We start from the raw sequence: 18,732 nt of genomic DNA, 5'->3' as shown, positions 1-18,732 counted from the left end.
GGATGCAGAAAGTTCCAAGTTCAAATCCTGCCTCAGGCACTTCCTGTGTGTGCTGGGCACACCCTTGCCTACATCCATACCCACCAGGGGCATTCAGCAAGGATCAGAAAAGGCCTTGTGCAGAGCCTGGGACAGGCTGTCAGGGCAAAGGTGGGGGAGCTGTATGACCATGGTGTGAGGGACTCGGGGATCTCTCAGCTCAGTTTAAAGACTTCTTCCAGGAGTTCTTCCCTTTCCTCCTCCCCTCATTTTGTATTCACTGTGCCTAGATCCAGAAGTGTTTTCTAGTCTCTGCACAGATCCTTGCACCTGATAGGATATGGCTGGAGGATAGAAACAAGGCTTGGGCCAGCTCAGTGGACAGAGTCAGGCCTAGCGTTGAGAAGTTCTGGGGTCAAATCTAGCCTCAGACACTTCTTAGCTGTGTGACTCTAAGCGAGTCACTTAATGCCCATTGCCTAGCCCTTGCCCTTCTGTCTTAGAACTGATATCAAGATAGAAGGTGAAGGTTTAAAAAACAAAGAAATGCTTGCTGTGATGGGGGATGAGTGAGTCAAGCTGGCCTCTCTTCCTGAATGCCTTCCTCAGAACAAGGCCTGAAAGTCCTCCAAGAGGTTTCAGGGAAAAACTATGGCAGTGGTTGTGCAGGTGAAGGGCAGGGCATCTGCCTCTTTTCTTGTAAGTTCACAGAGACCGTGGATGAGGCCAGACACATGGTCAACCTCCCACAAATGCCAGCTTTTCTCCTGCCAAGCTGTGTGGACTCCCCCCATGACAGGCCAGCCATACACAAACTATCTCCTTTACATCAGTGGGGGCTGTAGGTGACTGACTCTCCCACCGGCTTCCCTCACTCCCCTGGGGTTCCTGGTCCAAGGGAGCGATCCACAGCTAGAAAACTCATGGGGAGCCACAGCCTTTTGGGGTCCTTTCCAGTTCTCCTCACTGGAGCCCAAAGGGTGCACAAGAAGTTTGGACCCAATGCCACAATGGTAGCTATAGTGGTTGGAACTGAGAAAAGTCCCACACAGGACCCTGTTAGTCAGCAGAAAAATATATGGGAAGTAATATGAAGGGAACCTTTGCAGGGGAGAAAGGAACAGAAGAAGAATCTGAGGTGCCATTGCTCGAGTCTCCAGTGTTCTCTTTAAACAAGGTGGCGGCCAGCCATGAGCACCCCTGGGTAAGAAAGAGCCCTTGTCCCATGTTCTTTCCAAAGCTCAAGGGGGGACTGTATGTGGCTGTGTCCTGGCCTTGTACCAAACTCCCCTGAGGAGCTGGAGCACCTATTAAGGTCCATCAGCTGATTTAATAAGAGTGCAATTCCCTGGGGAAGGAGTAGCAGCAACTCTGCATCTCCTGCACACTGAAATGTCTCCTCAGCAGAGCCCTTGGGGAATAGGAGACAGCGTGACATTAGCAAGCGCAATGATTTCATCAGGACTTGCTTCCTTGGGCAAGCTTGGCTCGGAGCTGCCTATACCGCTGTGAGCCTCAGGGTCAGGGAGGGTCTGGGCCAAGGACTTTGGGCACCACAGCTGAGCTTGGGGGGCCTAAAGGCATCTAAAGCACAGATGCTGGCCATGCTGCTCCCCAGGCAGACAAAACTGGGCAACAGGTGAGGGTTTCCTGGTGGAATTTCCCAGGCTTGTTTCTGGACCCCAGGCAGTCTGGGCTGGGAGTGCCAATTCTGCACTCATTAGAGGGAGGCTCTAGGCAACTCACTTCAGTTCTCTTTGCCTCTATTTCCTCATCAGTAAAACTTGGACAATGACAGGAGCCTAATGTAACCTGCTCTGAGGTTTAAGCGTGGCAATGAATGCTTGCTATCAAGTCATAAAAATGAGATCATCTCAATGGGGATATTCTTACCCCTCGGTTCTCTGGCTCTGGCCTCTGTCCCTGAGGTCGGGGCGGTGTCTTCTCTCTGAAAATTAAAAAATGGGGCTAAGTTCAGAAAGATTCTAAAGTAGGACGATGAACAGATGAACAGAGTTCGAATGCTTCAGGCAAGACATGTCTGGTGATGATACTTATCCTTGCTTAAGGGAAATTTTAGCTTCCCTAAATAGATACACCCCAATGGGGGTGAAGTGACTTACCCAGGGTCACACAGATAGGAAGTATCTATTTAGGGAAGCTAGAATTTCCCTTAAGCAAGGATAACTATCATCACCAGACACGTCTTGCCTTGGAACCAATAGCCAGTATTGATTCTCAGACAGAAGGTAAGAGTTTAAAAACAACAACAAAAACCCAACGCCTTAGCGTCATGTGTCTATCAGATGACATCACCATCACTCACGGCCCAGCTTTGCCCCAATACTAGACAAAGATGAAGGAACAATCCGACCTTGAGCCGATCACCTCCCTCAGGACCCCTTCTGTCAGGGGGCTGGTCCTCACCTGGGATCTTGCTGCCCAGTGCTGCCCCTTCCATACAGAGGGATTACTTTATCTCGGCTGATCCCGGCTTTGCATACTGGACACACCTGTCTGTTAGGTCTGGTCTCCAACCACTGAGAAAGGAAAGGAGAAAAACAAACTAGGTGAATGGACTATGATGAAAGCACCAGAAAGCTGAAACTAAACCCAGGGCCCACCATGGGCCTTTTCCAGCTCCTGGAGGCCTATGGGCAGGGGTCTGGCCTAGCAGAATCGGGGGGCCATGCTATGCTATGACTGACCTCCCCAAGTTTGCCCAAACATTAGGCCACCTCCTTGAATCCTCTCCTTCTCTAAAACAATATTTATTATTAATTAAAAGCCCACAATAATCATGAGAACTCCCATTTCTAGAACATTCTAGGGAGATGGGGAATGGGATGATCCTCAGCTCTAAGGAGTGGCACCTTGGCAAAGTCACCTTTTAAACCCTGAGCTTCCATTGGCTCTCTGTGCCCCTGACCTCACTGAAGCCAGTGAGATAAGGAAAAAGAAGAGAATTAACTTGCCCGAGGGTACAGAAGCACCTCTGAAGGCTGAAAGAACTAGGTGTAGGGAAGGAGACAGGGACAGTGTTTAGTTGAAGGGCAAAAAGGTTTCTATTTGGCTCCAGAGAGAGGGAGGCAGGAGTAATGGGCATAAGCTTCCAAGAGGCAAACTGAGGTTGGATGTCAGGAAAAGCTCTCTATCAAGGAGAGTCATCCAGCGGATATGGAAGAAGGAATTCTTGCTCAGGCACAAAGTGGACTCAGTGTCTGGGAGATCCTGGAGCTTTGTGATTCAGGTCTTATTCCTTTCCATGGGCTTGACATCCCAAGAAAAACCATTCTTTCCCGGTCTGTCTAGAAGCATAGCAGCTCAGGGTCTGGGCTCCCCTAAGCAAACTGGCAGATGTCAGGCGCTGCTGCGGAGGTAGAAACGCCCAGGGCCTGGTGGACAAAGCCAAGGAGGTGGGAAAGAGCAGGCCCCAAATATCAGGCCATCAGAGGACACATCCAGACTCCCATGGGAGGCCTGTCCTTCAAGCCATTTTCATAGACTCCTCTGGCAGAGCCTCAGAGAGGCTGGGGTCACTCTCATGCTATGATGGCAGGCTGCCCGTTTCACGGGATGGCCATGATGCTACAAGAAAGGGAAGTCTTCTTGCCATTGTAATTCTTTCCAAGGCAGAAAAAGGGCCCAGGGCTAGCGGTCTGCAAATCATCCTGGAGAAAATTCAGATTTGCCTGTGCCTACTTTCTGGTCCCTTTATCCTGTAGGCAGCTCCAAGAGAACCCCCCCTGGGGCCAACCTATAGGAAGGCCCATCTAACTGGGTATCTCAACACTTGGAGCAAAGCTCCACTTCCCCCAAAGCATTGATAAGGATCACCAAGGCCGGACGAATGCTCTTTGTTGGCCCAAATTCAATTCAATCAACTTTTGACTCCAACCGATTACGCTTCTCCTTCCTAAACCCCTTCCAGAATCCAGGCACAAGAACACTTAAGGTGGAATTTGTAGCTTCCCTTGATCTTCACAAACATTCCTGCGAAACATTATCGGTAGAAAATGGAGGCATCTGACAAGAAGGTTATAGCATACAGCTAGTTAAGTCACAGACTGGGATTTGAATCCAGGCCTTTCTGCTGCCTCTCACCTAAAATTCCATGGTCTCCTTTAAAAATGTCCCTTTCTTGTTCCCTGAGTGTATTCTGATTGACAGGAGGGGGAGGGGGGAAAATGAGGCCACCCAAAGGAGAGATTGCCATTTCTGACAGTGGCCTCAGGGCCGATGGGAGGTATTGTGCAAGAGAAGCTGATGAAAGACAGGGTAAAAAGAAAGGCATCTTACCTGATGTAAACAGGGCCAACTGCAGGCGTCCCCGGGGCAAGGAGTCCAAGGGCAGGCAGAGAGAGGGGACAAACAGAAAAAGGGTGTCATTAGCAGCAGCCCTGGCCTTCCATGGAGCCTCAGAAAAGCTAGAGGTGGGGATGGGGCCAGGCCAAACAGCAGGGTTGTAAAGCCTTGCTTTTTCTGGGGGTTCAGGCCAGCCCCTGCTTGGTCCATCACGGAGGCTTCCCTTCCATCCCTGTTCTTCTTCCTCCTTTTCCTCCATCTTCTTCAAAGCTTTCAGAGCCCCAGAATGCACCACTGCCAAGTCAGCCAGACTCTTCCCCTCTGGACTGAACTAACACAGCCATGAAGCAACATCTACCAACAACCTCTGCTTTTGCCCTGCATCAAACAGAACAAGTCTAACTAATCCCTTTTTGGCATGAGGGCCCTTTAAGTACTAGAAGACAGTGCCAATCCCCATACCTTTGCTCTTTGAGACCCCTCACCATCCTAACCACCCGACAGTCCCTAATCTGTCAACATCCTCCTCCACACGTGGTACTCAGAATGGACTGCCCACTCTCCGTCAGAGATGGACCAGCACAGAGGAGAGCAGGTCCACTGTTTCCTGGGTTCTAGATACTGCACCCCCTCCTCGTTTGCCAGTTGCCCTGGTCTGGCAGGGTGTTGATTTCCCCAGGGCTGCTGCCACGGCACGAGGACCTTCCATGCTGTCCTTGGTGCCTGTCCCTGTCACACACCTATAACAGGTTCTTCTGTCTGTGCCTTGTTACTGTGTCTGTGGCCCCAGTCTATTAGTCCTCTTCAGTGCTGAGTTATGGATGCCTTTTTTCTTTATCTAAGCCACTGACAAAAGCATTAGTTGGCACAAGGCCAAACACAGATATCTGGGGCCCTGTACTACTAACTATTACTACCTGCTAGAGTTTCAAGGCCTTCCATAAGCTGGGTTCATCCTACCTCTCCTCTTTCCCTTCCTTCCTTTTCTTATCTTCTCTCCAATAATCAAGTAAACACTGCTATAGCACCTACTGTGTGCCAGGCACTGTGCTGTTTTACAATTATTACCCCATTTGACCCTCACAGCAACTCTGGGAGGTAGGGGCTATTATTATCTCCATTTTACAGATAAAGAAACTGAGGCAAACAGAAGTGAAATGACTTTCCCAGTGTCACACTGCTAATAACTGCCTGAGGTCATATCTGAACTCAGGTCTTCCTGACTCTAGGCCCAGTGCTCTATCCACTGGACTATCAGCTGCCATCCTTCCTAGAGATCTCTTTTTCTCCCAAACTGACACTCTTGGAATTCAGTTCTTCCACTGCTTCTCTCCCATGGTCCCCCCACTGGAATTTTTCTAGCCAAACATCACTCTCTATATAGTATAGTTGTCCGTAAGCTCCCTGAAGGCAGGTTTTCTATCCCCAGCACAGCCTCGTCTCAGAACCCTTTGCTTCCTTTAGGGAAGGCATCTCCTCCCGCCAGGACACATCATCACCTTTCTCTCTCAGAGCACGGGGAACAAGTTGTTGAAGCCAAGAAAGCAGAAGCTCAGGTGTCCAGGCCTGACATCCAGCACTGCTTTAAAAAATGCCTGTTGATGGAGGGGTGCTGAGTCTCCCTCTCTTTTTCCTTCTCTCTACTGGGCTAATCTGGGCCTGGGATAACACACAGTCTGTCCTGCGCCTATTCTGAGCCATGGGCAGTTCCAGGAGTCTGACCTGGAGAAGCCCAAGCTTGATAACAACATATGCAAGAGGCCTTTCATGGAGCCCTGAGCCCTGGAAGGATTCTAAATATCTGGAGAGCAAAAGTTCTCAGTGCTGAAGAACAGAACAATTTCAGAGAGAAGATGGCTGCCATCACAGAGAAAGGGGGAGAGCTGAGTACCAAGCTCCTGTAGAAGCCACGGGTGGAGCATGCTGAGAAGGGTACCGGGTTCTGGCCTCTCTGGCTTCCATCTTGTCTGAAGCCCTGGCTACTGTACTACCAGGAATGAATTAGGTCGCTCACTGAGATTTTGGGGGACGTGGGTTGGTTTTAGGGTTTTTTCCAGAAAGCAAAAGTGAAATCAGGCTCAACAGATAGAAATAACTGAACATGAGAGTGAACATGGACTGTGACTAATCAAATGCTCTCTTTTAACAAATAAAGAAACTGAGGCCCAGCAGTGACTCCTCTCAAGTAATACAGCCGGGTGCAAAGAAGGACAGAAACCAATTCTCCTGGCTCCCAATCTAAGGTTCCTTTCAGGTCTCAACACCTCCTATATCCAAGGGTGAAAACCTATAGTTAGACTCTAAGGAACAAGAAAATCTGAGGAAATGATCTGAACAAAGCCAAGAAATGCAAAAATTACCCAGTTCCTCATAACTTAGTTTCCTGTCATCTGTAAAATGGGGCTAATGCTATCTATAGGGTGTTATACACATTGAAGTGCTATTATCACGGCAGAGGAGGAAGGACCAATGGGCAAATGGAAGAGCAAGAGTTATTCTAGTCTAGCCTGACCTCTTTCACTAGCAAAACAACACAGGGACAAGAGAAAGCCATTGTTTTCCACTTGTTGGACCAGCGCAGTTTAGTCTGTCCCGTGGGTGTCATGAGGCTCTGACCCTTGGAACTAACATCAGCCCTGGGCCTTCACGCCACCCTGGCCAAGTGGGCCGAGGCAGCAAATTCCATCAACAAATACAGGCCTAGAAGGGGCCACAAACCATGGTGGGTTATCACGGCCCAGAGACCAACACAGCCTCATTTCCTGAAGTCAAGGAAGAAAAAGAAAATATCAGGAAGAATGGAGCTGACCAAGACGAGCCTCCCAAGAGCTGACAGGTTGAGCATTGGAATTCTAATCAGTGATCTGTAGCCCTGATGATGTAATGTATCTCTAATTCTCACTGAAGATCCTACCCAGTCTTAAATCCCGTTATCACAGGGTATGGGCATCCCAAAACTCTCAGAACAAAAATTCACACCTTGGACTTGATCCAAAATATCATTTTTAGAAGGCACTGTCCTGCTCAAAACCTTCAATGGCTCCCAATTTCTAAAGCTTCTTGAGAAACTGAAAAGCCCAGGCTACCTGCTAGAGTTTCAAGGCCTTCCATAAGCTGGGTTCATCCTACCTCTCCTCTTTCCCTTCCTTCCTTTTCTTATCTTCTCTCCAATAATCAATACTAAGTATGGGTTCCAAGGTAGAAGAACAGTCAAGGTTAGTCGTTTAGAGTAAAGTGATTTTCCCAGGGTCACATAGCTAGGAAGTGTCTGAGACTACATTTGAACCCAGGACCTTCCAACCCTAGGCCTGGCTCTCTATCAATTGAACCCTCAACCTTATTTTCTACCTGGCCTCATCAGATATCCTCAGGTCCGGTTGAGCCGATCCCTTCACTAACACATAGCACTGTCCCCAGTACATGGTACATATGAGGCACTTAATAGGTGTTCAGTGACTGGTTGACAAGGTCATTCTAACGTCCTCCCATCTTCACTCTGGTTGTTTCCAAGGACCACCCCTAGGCACAGTGCTGTACCAACCTTCGGAGAAGACAAAGATGAAATAGGGCATCGGCAGCAGGGTCCTACCTTCTGAGGGGTTGCTTACAGCCTGAGCAATGAGATGCCACCTGGTATGGCAGAGAGGGATCCCTACCAAAACCATTAAGGGGCAGTAGAGGTCAGGAAAGGCTTTAGGAAGCCTTGAAGCTAGCTCCAACAATGGGGAGGATTTCAACAGGCTGAGGTCAGTGGACAAGCCCCTCCTTGGGGCCCTAGATTCAAGTTCCTGATTCGTTCTGGCCATGGGCCCTAGGGGGTGGGGGTGGGGCCTCTCAGGATGTGGGCCATGGGAGAGGGAAATCTTTACTGGGTGCTGATCACAAGCCAGACCCACCCTAGCCCAAATGTTGCCCTTTTCTCCATGAAACCTTCTCCATGGCAGCTTCTCTGTCTTCCCTCCCCTGACCTCCAACAATTTACAATTACTGACTCCTAGTCTGCTAAAGCAGGAAATGGACCTTAGAGGCCACTAAGTCCAACCTCTTCATTTTAGGGATGAAGTTGCAAATGTCACAAAGACCATGTGACTCACACATACTACTGGTCAGTAGCCACCTCCCCAGGTCAGTGCTTTCCCCACTCTCCGTGGTGTCCTTTGTCACAGAATTAAGCACTGAATTTTAAGTCTTTATATACAGGTCCCTTATTCTGACTTCAACATAAAACATGGGAATTCTTCGAAGAGGCCATTATTCTGGGTCCCTCAGCCCCTGGCATGGCTGAGCACCCAGCAGGCACTAGGAGGGAAAAATAGGCTGTCAGGTCCCCATTGCTGGGAATCTCTCCTCAAATACCCTGGTGCTGCCCTGGAAGTCTGTGGGGGCTGAGCTACAAGGGACAGGCCCAACTGGAAGAAAAGGACCCAGTGTCCTTTAACCACGCCTTTTTGGAATTTCCAATAATGAACCTCCTCAGACAGGTCTACAACAGACCCACTGGAATCAATCTACAAAAGGTTCTGGTAGTGTGGGTGTGGGTTTGTTGTGGCCAAACACAACAATCCCCAAACCAAAACTCAGGAGATTCTTCATTAGCCACAGCAGCCCTGCTGGCTGGGCTGAGTTCATCAACTAGAAAGCGTTTTAAACCCATGTATTTTAACCGTCTGTCAAGAAGGCTTTACTCTTCCACAAGCTTCTTATTTTCCTTGGGCTGCATGTCCCGCCCCGCTGATTTCAATGTGAAAGTGGAAATACTGACCAGAAGAGGTGGCCACATAGGCTTATGACAGCATCCTTGGCTGTGTCCAAGCAGATGTTGCATTCAAAAGTGCTGTCCTGATTGCCATTATCTCCAGGGCCATTACTGCTGCCACTTGTGCCCCCTGTGCTGGAGCTCTCAGGAGAGGTGGAGGCGGTAGGGCCTTTGCTGGCCATTTTTAACCGTCCAAGGTGAAGGTCCAAGGCAAAGAAGACAATCTTCCAGCTACGCTGCTGAAAGGCAAACATATTTGGATTTACCCTCTGGTCTTGTCTGTCCCACCCTTGGGTCCAGGGGATCAGTTTGTAGCTGAGACTACACATGGATGGAAGAAAATGTAATCCTGCCCCACCCCAAGCACCCTAATACTGGAGAGAGAAAAGACCCAGGGCAGCTTAAAGCTTCAGGAAAGGCAATGGGATCGCCATATCAGCCCAAGAGAAGAAGTTGCTATTGCTAGAGCACATCCATGGTCTCCCGAGCCCCCAATGACTCTGGGAGTGAGGTGCTCTGAGGATCCCCATCTTAGCTAAGAAATAAGTGACTCTTTTGGACTCACTCAGATAGGAAGTATCTGAAGCAAGATTTGGTTCCCATCACGCCTAACCCACATGGACCCGGGCCGTGAGTGCCTGCCATGTCCAGCAATGTCCATGTCCAACAATGAGAGCTCAGCAGGTGAAGGCGAGTCTATTCAGGGCAGGATCTCAGGACTGATGCCACATGACAAGAAGTCAACAGCACCAGCCCATCTCCAACCAACTAGGCATCTAAATCCGGTCCCCTCCCACCCTGTGTGTCAGACACAGCTGACAGGTTATTTCAGGCAGGGCCAAAATAGCTGACTGACATCGAGGTGACAGAGTGCTTTCTTTCCACAGTATTTCTATTCAAAGATCAGACATTCCAAGACGCCTTATATAGGGTCACCCCCACTCCAAAACCCTTCCAAAAGAACCAACAGAGAAGCAGAGTGCTCTCCACCCCCATTCCGGTAAAGCCCTGAGGCACTCACCACGAGAAGCTGCCCGCTTGGGTTTCAACTCCTACAGAGAGAGGCTGCACCTGAATCCTGGGTCTTTTCCCTGTACTTGGCTGATTCAGAACCCTGAGAAACCAGGCTGGAGTATCAAGGAGCAACCCTCACCACAAGCAGCAGACAGCACAGTGAGGCAGGGGGAGAGGAGGCCGCTTTCCACAAACCTTTCCACTTTGTTACATCATTTTACATGAGGTCCCAGAAGGGCAGCTGAGAGCTGCAGCTCCGGGCCCCACAGGCCGCTTCTCCGAAAGCCACTGATTCATTTTTACCAGCCCGAAGACAAGGTTTTGTTTCCTTCCTGTGGCCCCAAATAAAGTCTTTATTCAGCCCTCCCAAAGGCTCAGGAGACCTGCTTCCCTGCCTTTCTTATTTCACTCTCTTTCTCATTAAATTTGGTCACATTCTCTCCCCCCCCAAATGCCAGGCCATGGGCTTCACTGGCAAGGTTGCTCACCCCCACACAACTAAGCCCCCCTTGTAGGTATAGAGAAATGACTGGGGGGAGGGGGAGGAAAAGAAAGTAGAAATGCAGTGGGGGAGGATGGGGGGGCGGGGCACAGCTCTCTCCCTGCCCAATCCCCATATTTTTTTCTTTTTCTCTTGCAAAGGGAAGGAAGGCAAATGATTTTCACAGAAGCATTTTGCCTGGTTTTTCTGAGCCTTCTCCTCTCCGGGAGTCTTCACCTTCTTTATCTGGGTTCAGAGGACTGCCACTTTGGCTTCAGAATCCCTGGACTAGCCTGGAGTCCTGCGCACAGCTGGTGCTCTCTAAAATATTTACTTAATTGAACACATCCGGTCATTACACTCTTCTGCCCAAAGCCCTTCATCACTTCCCAATTAACAGTGCCAGTCAAGTCCAAATTTGTCAACAGTGGATTCAGGTTGCTCTACAGTGTGATGTCATTCTTCCTTCGGATCCTGTCTCCCCTCCACACAAAGAACACGCCCTGGGTCAGGATTCCTGGGCCTGGAATGCCCAGCCCACTGCATTCCCATCAGCCTTCAACATCCCATTCAAATGCCACCTCTTGTGGGAAGCCTGTGCCATGCTCCCATTCACCGATGCCCTTCTCCTCTTTGGGCTTACTTGGCATTCCACCTTCTCCTCTATGATGTACTCATGTATTATTATTTAAACCCCTTTCCTCCAGTCTTGGAATCAATACTGTGTATTGGCAGAAGAGTGGTAAAGGACTGGTCAATGGGGGTTAAGTGACTTGTCCAGGGTCACACAGCTAGGAAGTGTCTAAGGCCCCATTTGAACCCAAGACTTCTTGTCCCTAGGCCTGGCTCTCAATCTACAGAGTTCCCCCCCCCCCCCCAATCTATTATTTTAACTCAGAGTCATCTGGTGAGAGCAGACACCAAACCTCCTTTAACCTTAGCACCTACCCCTCCAGGGCCTCAGGACAGGGTTAATTTCACTGGCTAATGCAAGGTGTCCCAAAAGTCTTATTGCCAGTCTAAGCCTCTAGTAAAGCTTAAAACGGAGCTAAGTCTTTTGAGATGTCTTAACCCACTCTGTGAGTGAGGCACTATGGGTGGGAGCCATTGCTGGGCGAGACTTCCCACCCAGGAGGAGAGAGGGGACAGTGTGCAGATGATTCAAAGCTCCACAGAAGAAACGTTCTATGTGCTGGGCCTTGCGGACATACTTGGGGAGGCTTAAAGGGAAGCGAGCAGAGCCAGGAGAACACTGGACACAGCGACAGCAATGCTGGACAACCATCACCTGTGACCACCGATGGAGACATCCAAAGCTGCCAGGGTGCCATGCTGTCTGCCTCGGAGCAGACTGAAGCCGAGGCTCTTCCACCCCCCACAATGGGCTGTTCTGCATGACTTCCCATATATAATGGGTGTCATATTGCTCACCTTCTCAATGGGTGGGGGAGGGGGTAGAGGGAAAGAAAGAATCTGAGCAAACTGAAACTAATAAACAAACCAAAGCCCAAGAGTCATAAGCATGGTGGCCTTTCCTAGTCCAACACCTAACACAGGGAGTTGTTCATTAATGTTTGTGAACCCCAAGGTCTAGGAGGAGGAGGGGATGGATTTTGAATTCTCCAATCCAATCCACATTTATTAAATGCCTACTAAGTGCCAGACACCTTGGGGGTAAGCCTGGGAATACAAAGAAAACAGAGAAGCAGTCTGCCCAGAAGGAGCTTACAATCTCCGTGAGGAGACAACACACAAAAAGAGGCAGGAAAGTGGTGGGGAAGGCTACCAGGGGACATCCTGTTCTGTGGACCTGAAACCAGACAGGGCAGCAGAGACAAAGTGGAGGGAGCTGAAAGTCCAGTTCCTGCCCTCTATAAAGGAAGGCATTGGGAGGAGCTGGGATCTTAGGGAAGTGAGGTCAATCAAGGCTTGGGTTTAACAGCATGAGAATAGAATCTATCTACTTGAATATTTAGAGCTATAGCTTTTCTTATGCCTAAATAGAAATCTTTTATTGACTTTTCAGGGTTTATCGGATTCTTCCTCCTTACTCCAGCCTTCACCACTCCGCCCCAAAGGAATATACACTTCTGGAAGGCAGGGGCAGTTATATTTTTGTCTTTACATTCCAAGTGACTTGGGCCAGGCACAGTGCCTGGAAGATGAAAAGGCTTGCTGCATGTTAAATACACAAAGAGAGGCTAAGAGGGGTTCTTTAGGCAAAGGAGGATATCCCTGAAGTTGTTAGGAAGAAAAGAAGGCTCAGAGGTGACAATGCAACCCCAGATGCTTCATCAGCAACCTAGAAAGCAGGTCTTAATATGGACAGTTGATGACTCTAATTAAGAACTTTAAATGAAGAGAGGATAAGTCTTTCCCCTTCCCAAGTAAGCTTCCAACCTATTAAATGACCTTTCTGCAATGATGGTGCAATGGACTGGTGACCAGATGCCAAGAAATTTTAAAAAGGCCTTTCAAGGGTCCAAGTTCTCCCCATTTGGGCTTGAGAAGGAAGAAAACACTAAAAGGCACAGTTTATACATAAAACTTAGGGGCCAAGAGCCTACTCAGAAGCAGAGCTTACAGCATCCATCTTATGTTCTCTGTGGGAACATAACCAAATGAGTTCTCAGATTTGCTACTTGGGAACCTCCTGAACCCAGAAATCCCTCAAAGAGAAGAGACTCGCAGGTATTACAAATACAGGTAATAACTAAATTAAGCATTAGCAGAAAGAAACTACGAATTTGGTAGGTTCCTTGGTGTCACAGATGACTGACTAGAAAGAGTCTCCTAGCACGGTCTCTACCCTTCACTTTGGGCTCCACCAGGCATGTCTAGAGAAGATCTGCCTGAAGCCCCTAACAGTGAAGCGATACATCCAAAGCCATGCAGCTGATGAGTAGCATAATTGAGTCCTAAGCCCACATCTCTTGTCACTGCTCCTTCCACAACTCGCATCCTGAGGAGTCTCTCTTAAGACTGGCTTGTTAAGGCAGTTATTGGGAACACAGAACAGTGTTATAAATGATGGTTAAGTTCCCAGGCCGTCTTGTAAAAGTCTAAAGGGGGCAGCTAGGTGGCTCAGTGTATAGAGAGCCAGGCCCAGAGATGGGAGGTCCTGGGTTTAAATCTGTTCTCAGATACTTCATAGCTGTGTGACCCTGGGTGAGCCACTTGATCCCCACTGCCTAGCCTTAACTGCTCTTCTGCCTTGGAACTGATAACACAATATTGATTATAATATGGAAGGCAAAGGTTTTAAGAAAATAAAAATCAAAGCATGATTCTGAGAAAGGGTCCCTATGCTTCCCCAGACTGATTGCCTAAGGGATCCAGGCACCCCAGTAGGTAGGTGAAGAACCCTGGCTCTCTCCTACCAGTGAGTCAGTGTAGCCTATTTTATCAGATAGCCTAGTTTTCTCTTACGCAAAATGAGGGAGCTGACACAGACGCTTCCTACGTTCCTTCTGACTCTCTTCCCTATAAACCATAGAGCTTCTAGAGTTCTCAGTCAAGCAGCTGCAGGTCTCTGGGGGGCATGTTTCCATGGTGAAGTTGGGAGGGGGTCAAAGGGCAATAGTGGCCATTCCCACAGGGGCCATTGTCAGAGCTGGATTCCCAGTCTAAGTGCTTCACACACAGTTATTTACATTTTGGGGACATGAGTCTGACACAAAGAGTGCTCATGTAAAATCAGGGGCCTGGGCCCAAAGCTGGCTTTCTAGCTGCACATCTGGCGCTTCAGGCCATCTTTTTTCTGGGCTTAGTTTGCTTTGTAAACTGAATGATTTGTTTTTCAGATCATCTCTGAAGCTGCTCCCAGCTCCCAGGCCTACAGCCATGGGAAGGGAGAGTATGTTGGCCATGCATTGGCAGTGGGAGGGAGGGAAGGGACCTGAATCTGCAGTCAGGAATTTTCAGGACTCCCTGGGACACTTCTTAGCTACATGACCATAGGAAAGTCACTTGGTGACTCCTCCAGTGCAGGTCGCTCTTCTGTAAAATGGCAGCAATGCCCACATACGCTACCCTCATCTGGGAAAAGGGGGTGGTGATGCAATAACCCAAGGGCTTTGGGCATAATAAAGGGCTACTGCATGGGCATGGACAGTGGTGAGATCTATGGGGGGCGGGATGCAGACCCCCCTGCAAGCCTTTCGGGATGATCAGAGATCCTTAGATCCAAATGGGGAAGATGGAAGAAATGTCTGTGTTTTTATGTGCTGGGGGCAAATCCAGATACGCCCCACCCTGCAGAGAAGAGTGAAAGTCAGGTCTGGCTAGAAACACCTGACCAAATAACACTGTCCATTTACATTTAGGTCAGCCTAGCAAGTCATCCCTAGTAAAGCAGGCTGCAGCCAAGGAACCCCGAGCAGCCAGGAGTCAGTCTGTGTATTGCACCCTTCAAGGCAGGTGTCTGTCTGTCTGTCTGTCTCACCTCCACTCCGACTCATGCATCCAATGCACCCTCCACCCCCCACCCCACCCCCGTAGCTGACTTGTCTCCATGAGCTGTCATGGCCAAAATATTCACCATCTTCTGGTGGTGAGTCTGTTGGAACTTAGACTTGTCCTTAGACTGCAGAGGGACAGGCTGCTGCTGGGGCCCTGCCTCAAAGAAGTAAGACTGAGAACACTGGGCAACCCAAGGCCCCCTCCATGTCAACATAGGGGTCTGCCTAACGACCTTAGCTCAGGAAGGCCACTGTAGTCTCCAGAGGCAAGAAGACTAGGTAGAGTTTGAGTATTGCCTCTACTACACGATAGCCGGGGCACTGGGCCTCTCAAGGGTCTAGCTAGCTCTCAGAGTATTAGTCTTACAGGAGGTGCTGACCTGGATTAGGAGACGGTAGGTCCTCCTCTGGGAGATCCCAGGATCAAACTCTAGCCATAGCCTCGTAGCCCTTTAAGGGCCTTCCTCACAAGAAGCCTGGGAGGGATTTAGTGCAATGTTGATATTTAGTGTAAATATTATTGCCCTCATTTTACAGATGCAAAAACTGAGGCTGAGAGGAGAAACAATGTAAATGTTAGCTATTAAGTCACTTCTCCATGATCATAAGGGTCTAAGAAGGGACTGGAACTCAGCTGTCTTAACCCAAAGTCCACTGCTTTTTCCATTAGAACGCAAGCTTCTCAAGCTAAGGGAAATTCCCTCCTTTCTCCCACTTGGGCAACAACTAAGTGGCTGCCTTTATCCAGGGTTTTTTAGAGATGATCTCTTTGGACCCTCAACAATAACTCCAGAGGTAGGGAGATGCCATTATTATTCTCACTTAATAACAGAAATGGGGGGCAGCTGGGTGGCTCAGTAGATAGTCAGACCTAGAGATGGGAGGTCCTGGGTTCAAATCTGGACTCAGATGCTTCCTAGCTGGGTGACCCTGGATAAATTACTTAACCCCCATTGCCTAGCCCTTATCACTCTTCTGCCTTGGAACCAATACACAGTATTGATTCCAAGATGGAAGGTGAGGGTATAATAATAATAATAATAATAATAATAATAATAATAATAGAAATGGATAGTGGAGCTGGGCCCCACCGCTGAGGAGGAGGGGGACCATGGGCTGGNTGACTCCAAGATGGAAGGTGAGGGTTTAATAATAATAATAATAATAATAATAATAATAATAATAATAATAATAATAATAATAATAATAATAATAATAGAAATGGATAGTGGAGCTGGGCCCCACCGCTGAGGAGGAGGGGGACCATGGGCTGGCTGCTCCTGGGAAACTGGACAGCACCACCATGGGCTCCCAAAGGCCCATGCCAAAGACCTAACTTTTCAATCCAACCGTTCTACCAGGGCTGTTCTATGGCACAGCAAGGCCTGAACCATTCTGGCCTCCAAAGAACTAAAGCTGAGCATTACCCAGAGGACAATGGAGAGGGGCATGGTGGGTGGGACCCAAGAGGGACCCCAGAGAGGGGCAGAATCATACAACTGAAGAGAAGGTGAGCTGGTCAGCAGTGAGGATGAGGGATGATGCCCTCTGGTAATGCAGAGAAAGTGAAGCAGGCCCAGAGCTGGAGGGGAAGATAAGCCTGTGGAGAATATTCAGAAGGACATGGCCCAAAGGGGTACAGGATAAAAAGGCCCAGTGTGCATCATGAGAGGGAATTCCCGAACTGATAAAATAACAGATATATCAGAATACTTACAGATGAGAGAGGGAGGTCAGGCCACACTGGCTGCTGCAGGGCCCTGGTGCATCTATCCCTGAGAGTGCCGTGAGAACATGGGGGATGCCAACCATCATCTGGCACATTCGGTCTTATGCTGGGGATGCCTCTCGCTGAGCATGACACATGTGGAGGGCTCTGGGATGGTGGCTACCACATCTCCACACAGGTCACTAGGGCTTCTCTCCTTCTGGCTCACCTGCTTGACTGGGGCTCTATCTCCCTCTCCCCTTGACACTGCAGGCCCTTCTCTACCTCTGGGGCACTTTGGAATGGCCCCTGAGAATCCACAGTCTGAGCCTTGGGTGATCTGAAGCACAGAAGGCAGAGGGGCCCTTCTCTAGCTTTATTTGAGCAACTTTAGGGGCTCAAGGTTCAAGTCACAGTCACACAGCCTCAGGGCTGAATGAGACTTGAGAGAGCATGGAGCCTAATGCTCATTTTCCAGAAGAAGAAAGGGAAACCCAAGGATGGGAGATGGGAAAGGACCTGGCTGAGGGGCTGGCCTAGTAAAACTGAACGGACCCTCCTTCTCCTGATTCCCTGTCTGGGCTCTTCCCACCATGACAGGCTGTTTTTCCATGATGATTTTGTTTTAACTTTCCCATACTATGCTTAGTGGCTCCTTCCCTCCCAAATTGTTTTTCTGAAACTCCTGTGTTAGTAAGGAACAGAGAGGCATCTGGGGCAAGGCTGGTCACCCACATGCCAGTAATCCAAGAGAGGGAAGAGTTCTGGTCCAGACCAGACCCGCTGACCTGTGGGGTAGCTCTGAGTGTCTGAGATAACATAAAGTACAAAAGAGCCACCTCATCACAGACTTGGGATGGGAACAACTGCTGCAGTTGCAATGAATGAAAATGGTCAAATGTATTTACCCAGGATCCCAACAAATGGAAAAAAAACCCCAAAAAGCAAAAAAACCAAGCCAGCAATAGCACCAATGCTTGGGTTCCCTTCAGATAAGGCCTTTACAGAAAGCACAAGGGAAGCCGATGCTTTCAACTGCCAGATACGATCCCTCGCCTGGGCAAATGGCTGTCCTTGGGGAAAAGCATTTCAATTAATTTTGTTTCTGTCCCAAGCTAGGATTTCTTTGGTGTGAGGAATGTCCAGTGTGGGGCCTTCCTCTGCAACTGTAGGCGGGCAGCCTGATGGTAACACAGGGTCTTACAGAGTTACCTGAGGGACTGCGAGGTTAAGTGCCTTCTGTGGTCACAGAGCTACCATGTGCCTAGGACTCGAGTCGTCCTGATTCAAGGCCAGCCAATGAGTCACTAGTCCATGCTATCTCACAAGGAAAACTGAGAAAATTCTTCAATTTGGTCAGAATCAAACTAAATTTTGGTAGAAGGCACTACATCTCCCAAGCCTGTTTCCTCACCTGTAAAGGGAAGGGGTTGAATTAGATGGCCCCATACATTTCCTTATGACAGTCTAGGATTCTGTGAACATTCTCTAGGCCTGGAGAGGATTCCATTGTCACGTGGCAGTTCTAGAATTTTGTGAGAGACCTCCGCAGTCCCAGAGACTTCCCAGGACTTAGACCAGAGGTCTCTAAAATGTTTGTATATCCCTGGCTGTATTTTTTATCCTTTGTTAAGTATTTGAGGGGAGGGGGAAGGGAAAGGGGTTGGTGATTTTCCTTAATAAAGCAGCTGTAGTCAGGGTTAGATTATAGCTGCCCCAAGGGTCATCAAGGGGAAAGGGGCAAAGCTGACCCAGAAGCAAGCCTGGGTGCAGGGGGGTGAGTGTAGCTATATCAGAGATAAGCCCCATGACCTGCTCTCTCAGCAAGGGTGGGAGAGAACACATCTTTCCACAGTCTTGGGATCATGTCATGGCCATTATCCTTAGAGATCCCTAATCTAGACCAATTCCCCATTTCACAGGTAGGGAAAATGTAGCCTGAGAAAGCTTATACCACACATGCAAAGTCATATAACCAACAAAGAGCAGAAGAGCAGCTAGAACCAGCCCCTCCTGAGTTTGGGCTAGA

The 18,732-nt window shown here is 49.0% G+C and overlaps 1 protein-coding gene across 1 annotated transcript in view; it reads right to left on the bottom strand.

Annotated features, from left to right (window-relative positions):
* The window catches only part of RNF185 (ring finger protein 185), a 36,244-nt gene that overhangs the window by 5,185 nt on the left and 12,327 nt on the right, over positions 1 to 18,732 (bottom strand). Inside the window, exons 2-5 of the mRNA XM_044674338.1 lie at positions 9,047 to 9,279; positions 4,279 to 4,297; positions 2,407 to 2,519; positions 1,873 to 1,927 (exon numbers count right to left, since the gene is read on the bottom strand). Of these exons, the coding sequence (XP_044530273.1) occupies positions 1,873 to 1,927; positions 2,407 to 2,519; positions 4,279 to 4,297; positions 9,047 to 9,222 (363 nt within the window). The 5' untranslated portion in view covers positions 9,223 to 9,279. The remainder of the gene's footprint in view (positions 1 to 1,872; positions 1,928 to 2,406; positions 2,520 to 4,278; positions 4,298 to 9,046; positions 9,280 to 18,732) is intronic.

Source organism: Gracilinanus agilis, chromosome 1 (genome assembly GCF_016433145.1).
Source record: "Gracilinanus agilis isolate LMUSP501 chromosome 1, AgileGrace, whole genome shotgun sequence".
Taxonomy (NCBI): Eukaryota; Metazoa; Chordata; class Mammalia; order Didelphimorphia; family Didelphidae; genus Gracilinanus; species Gracilinanus agilis.
Note: the sequence above shows the minus strand (reverse complement) of the source record. Positions and strands in the feature narration are given on the sequence as shown.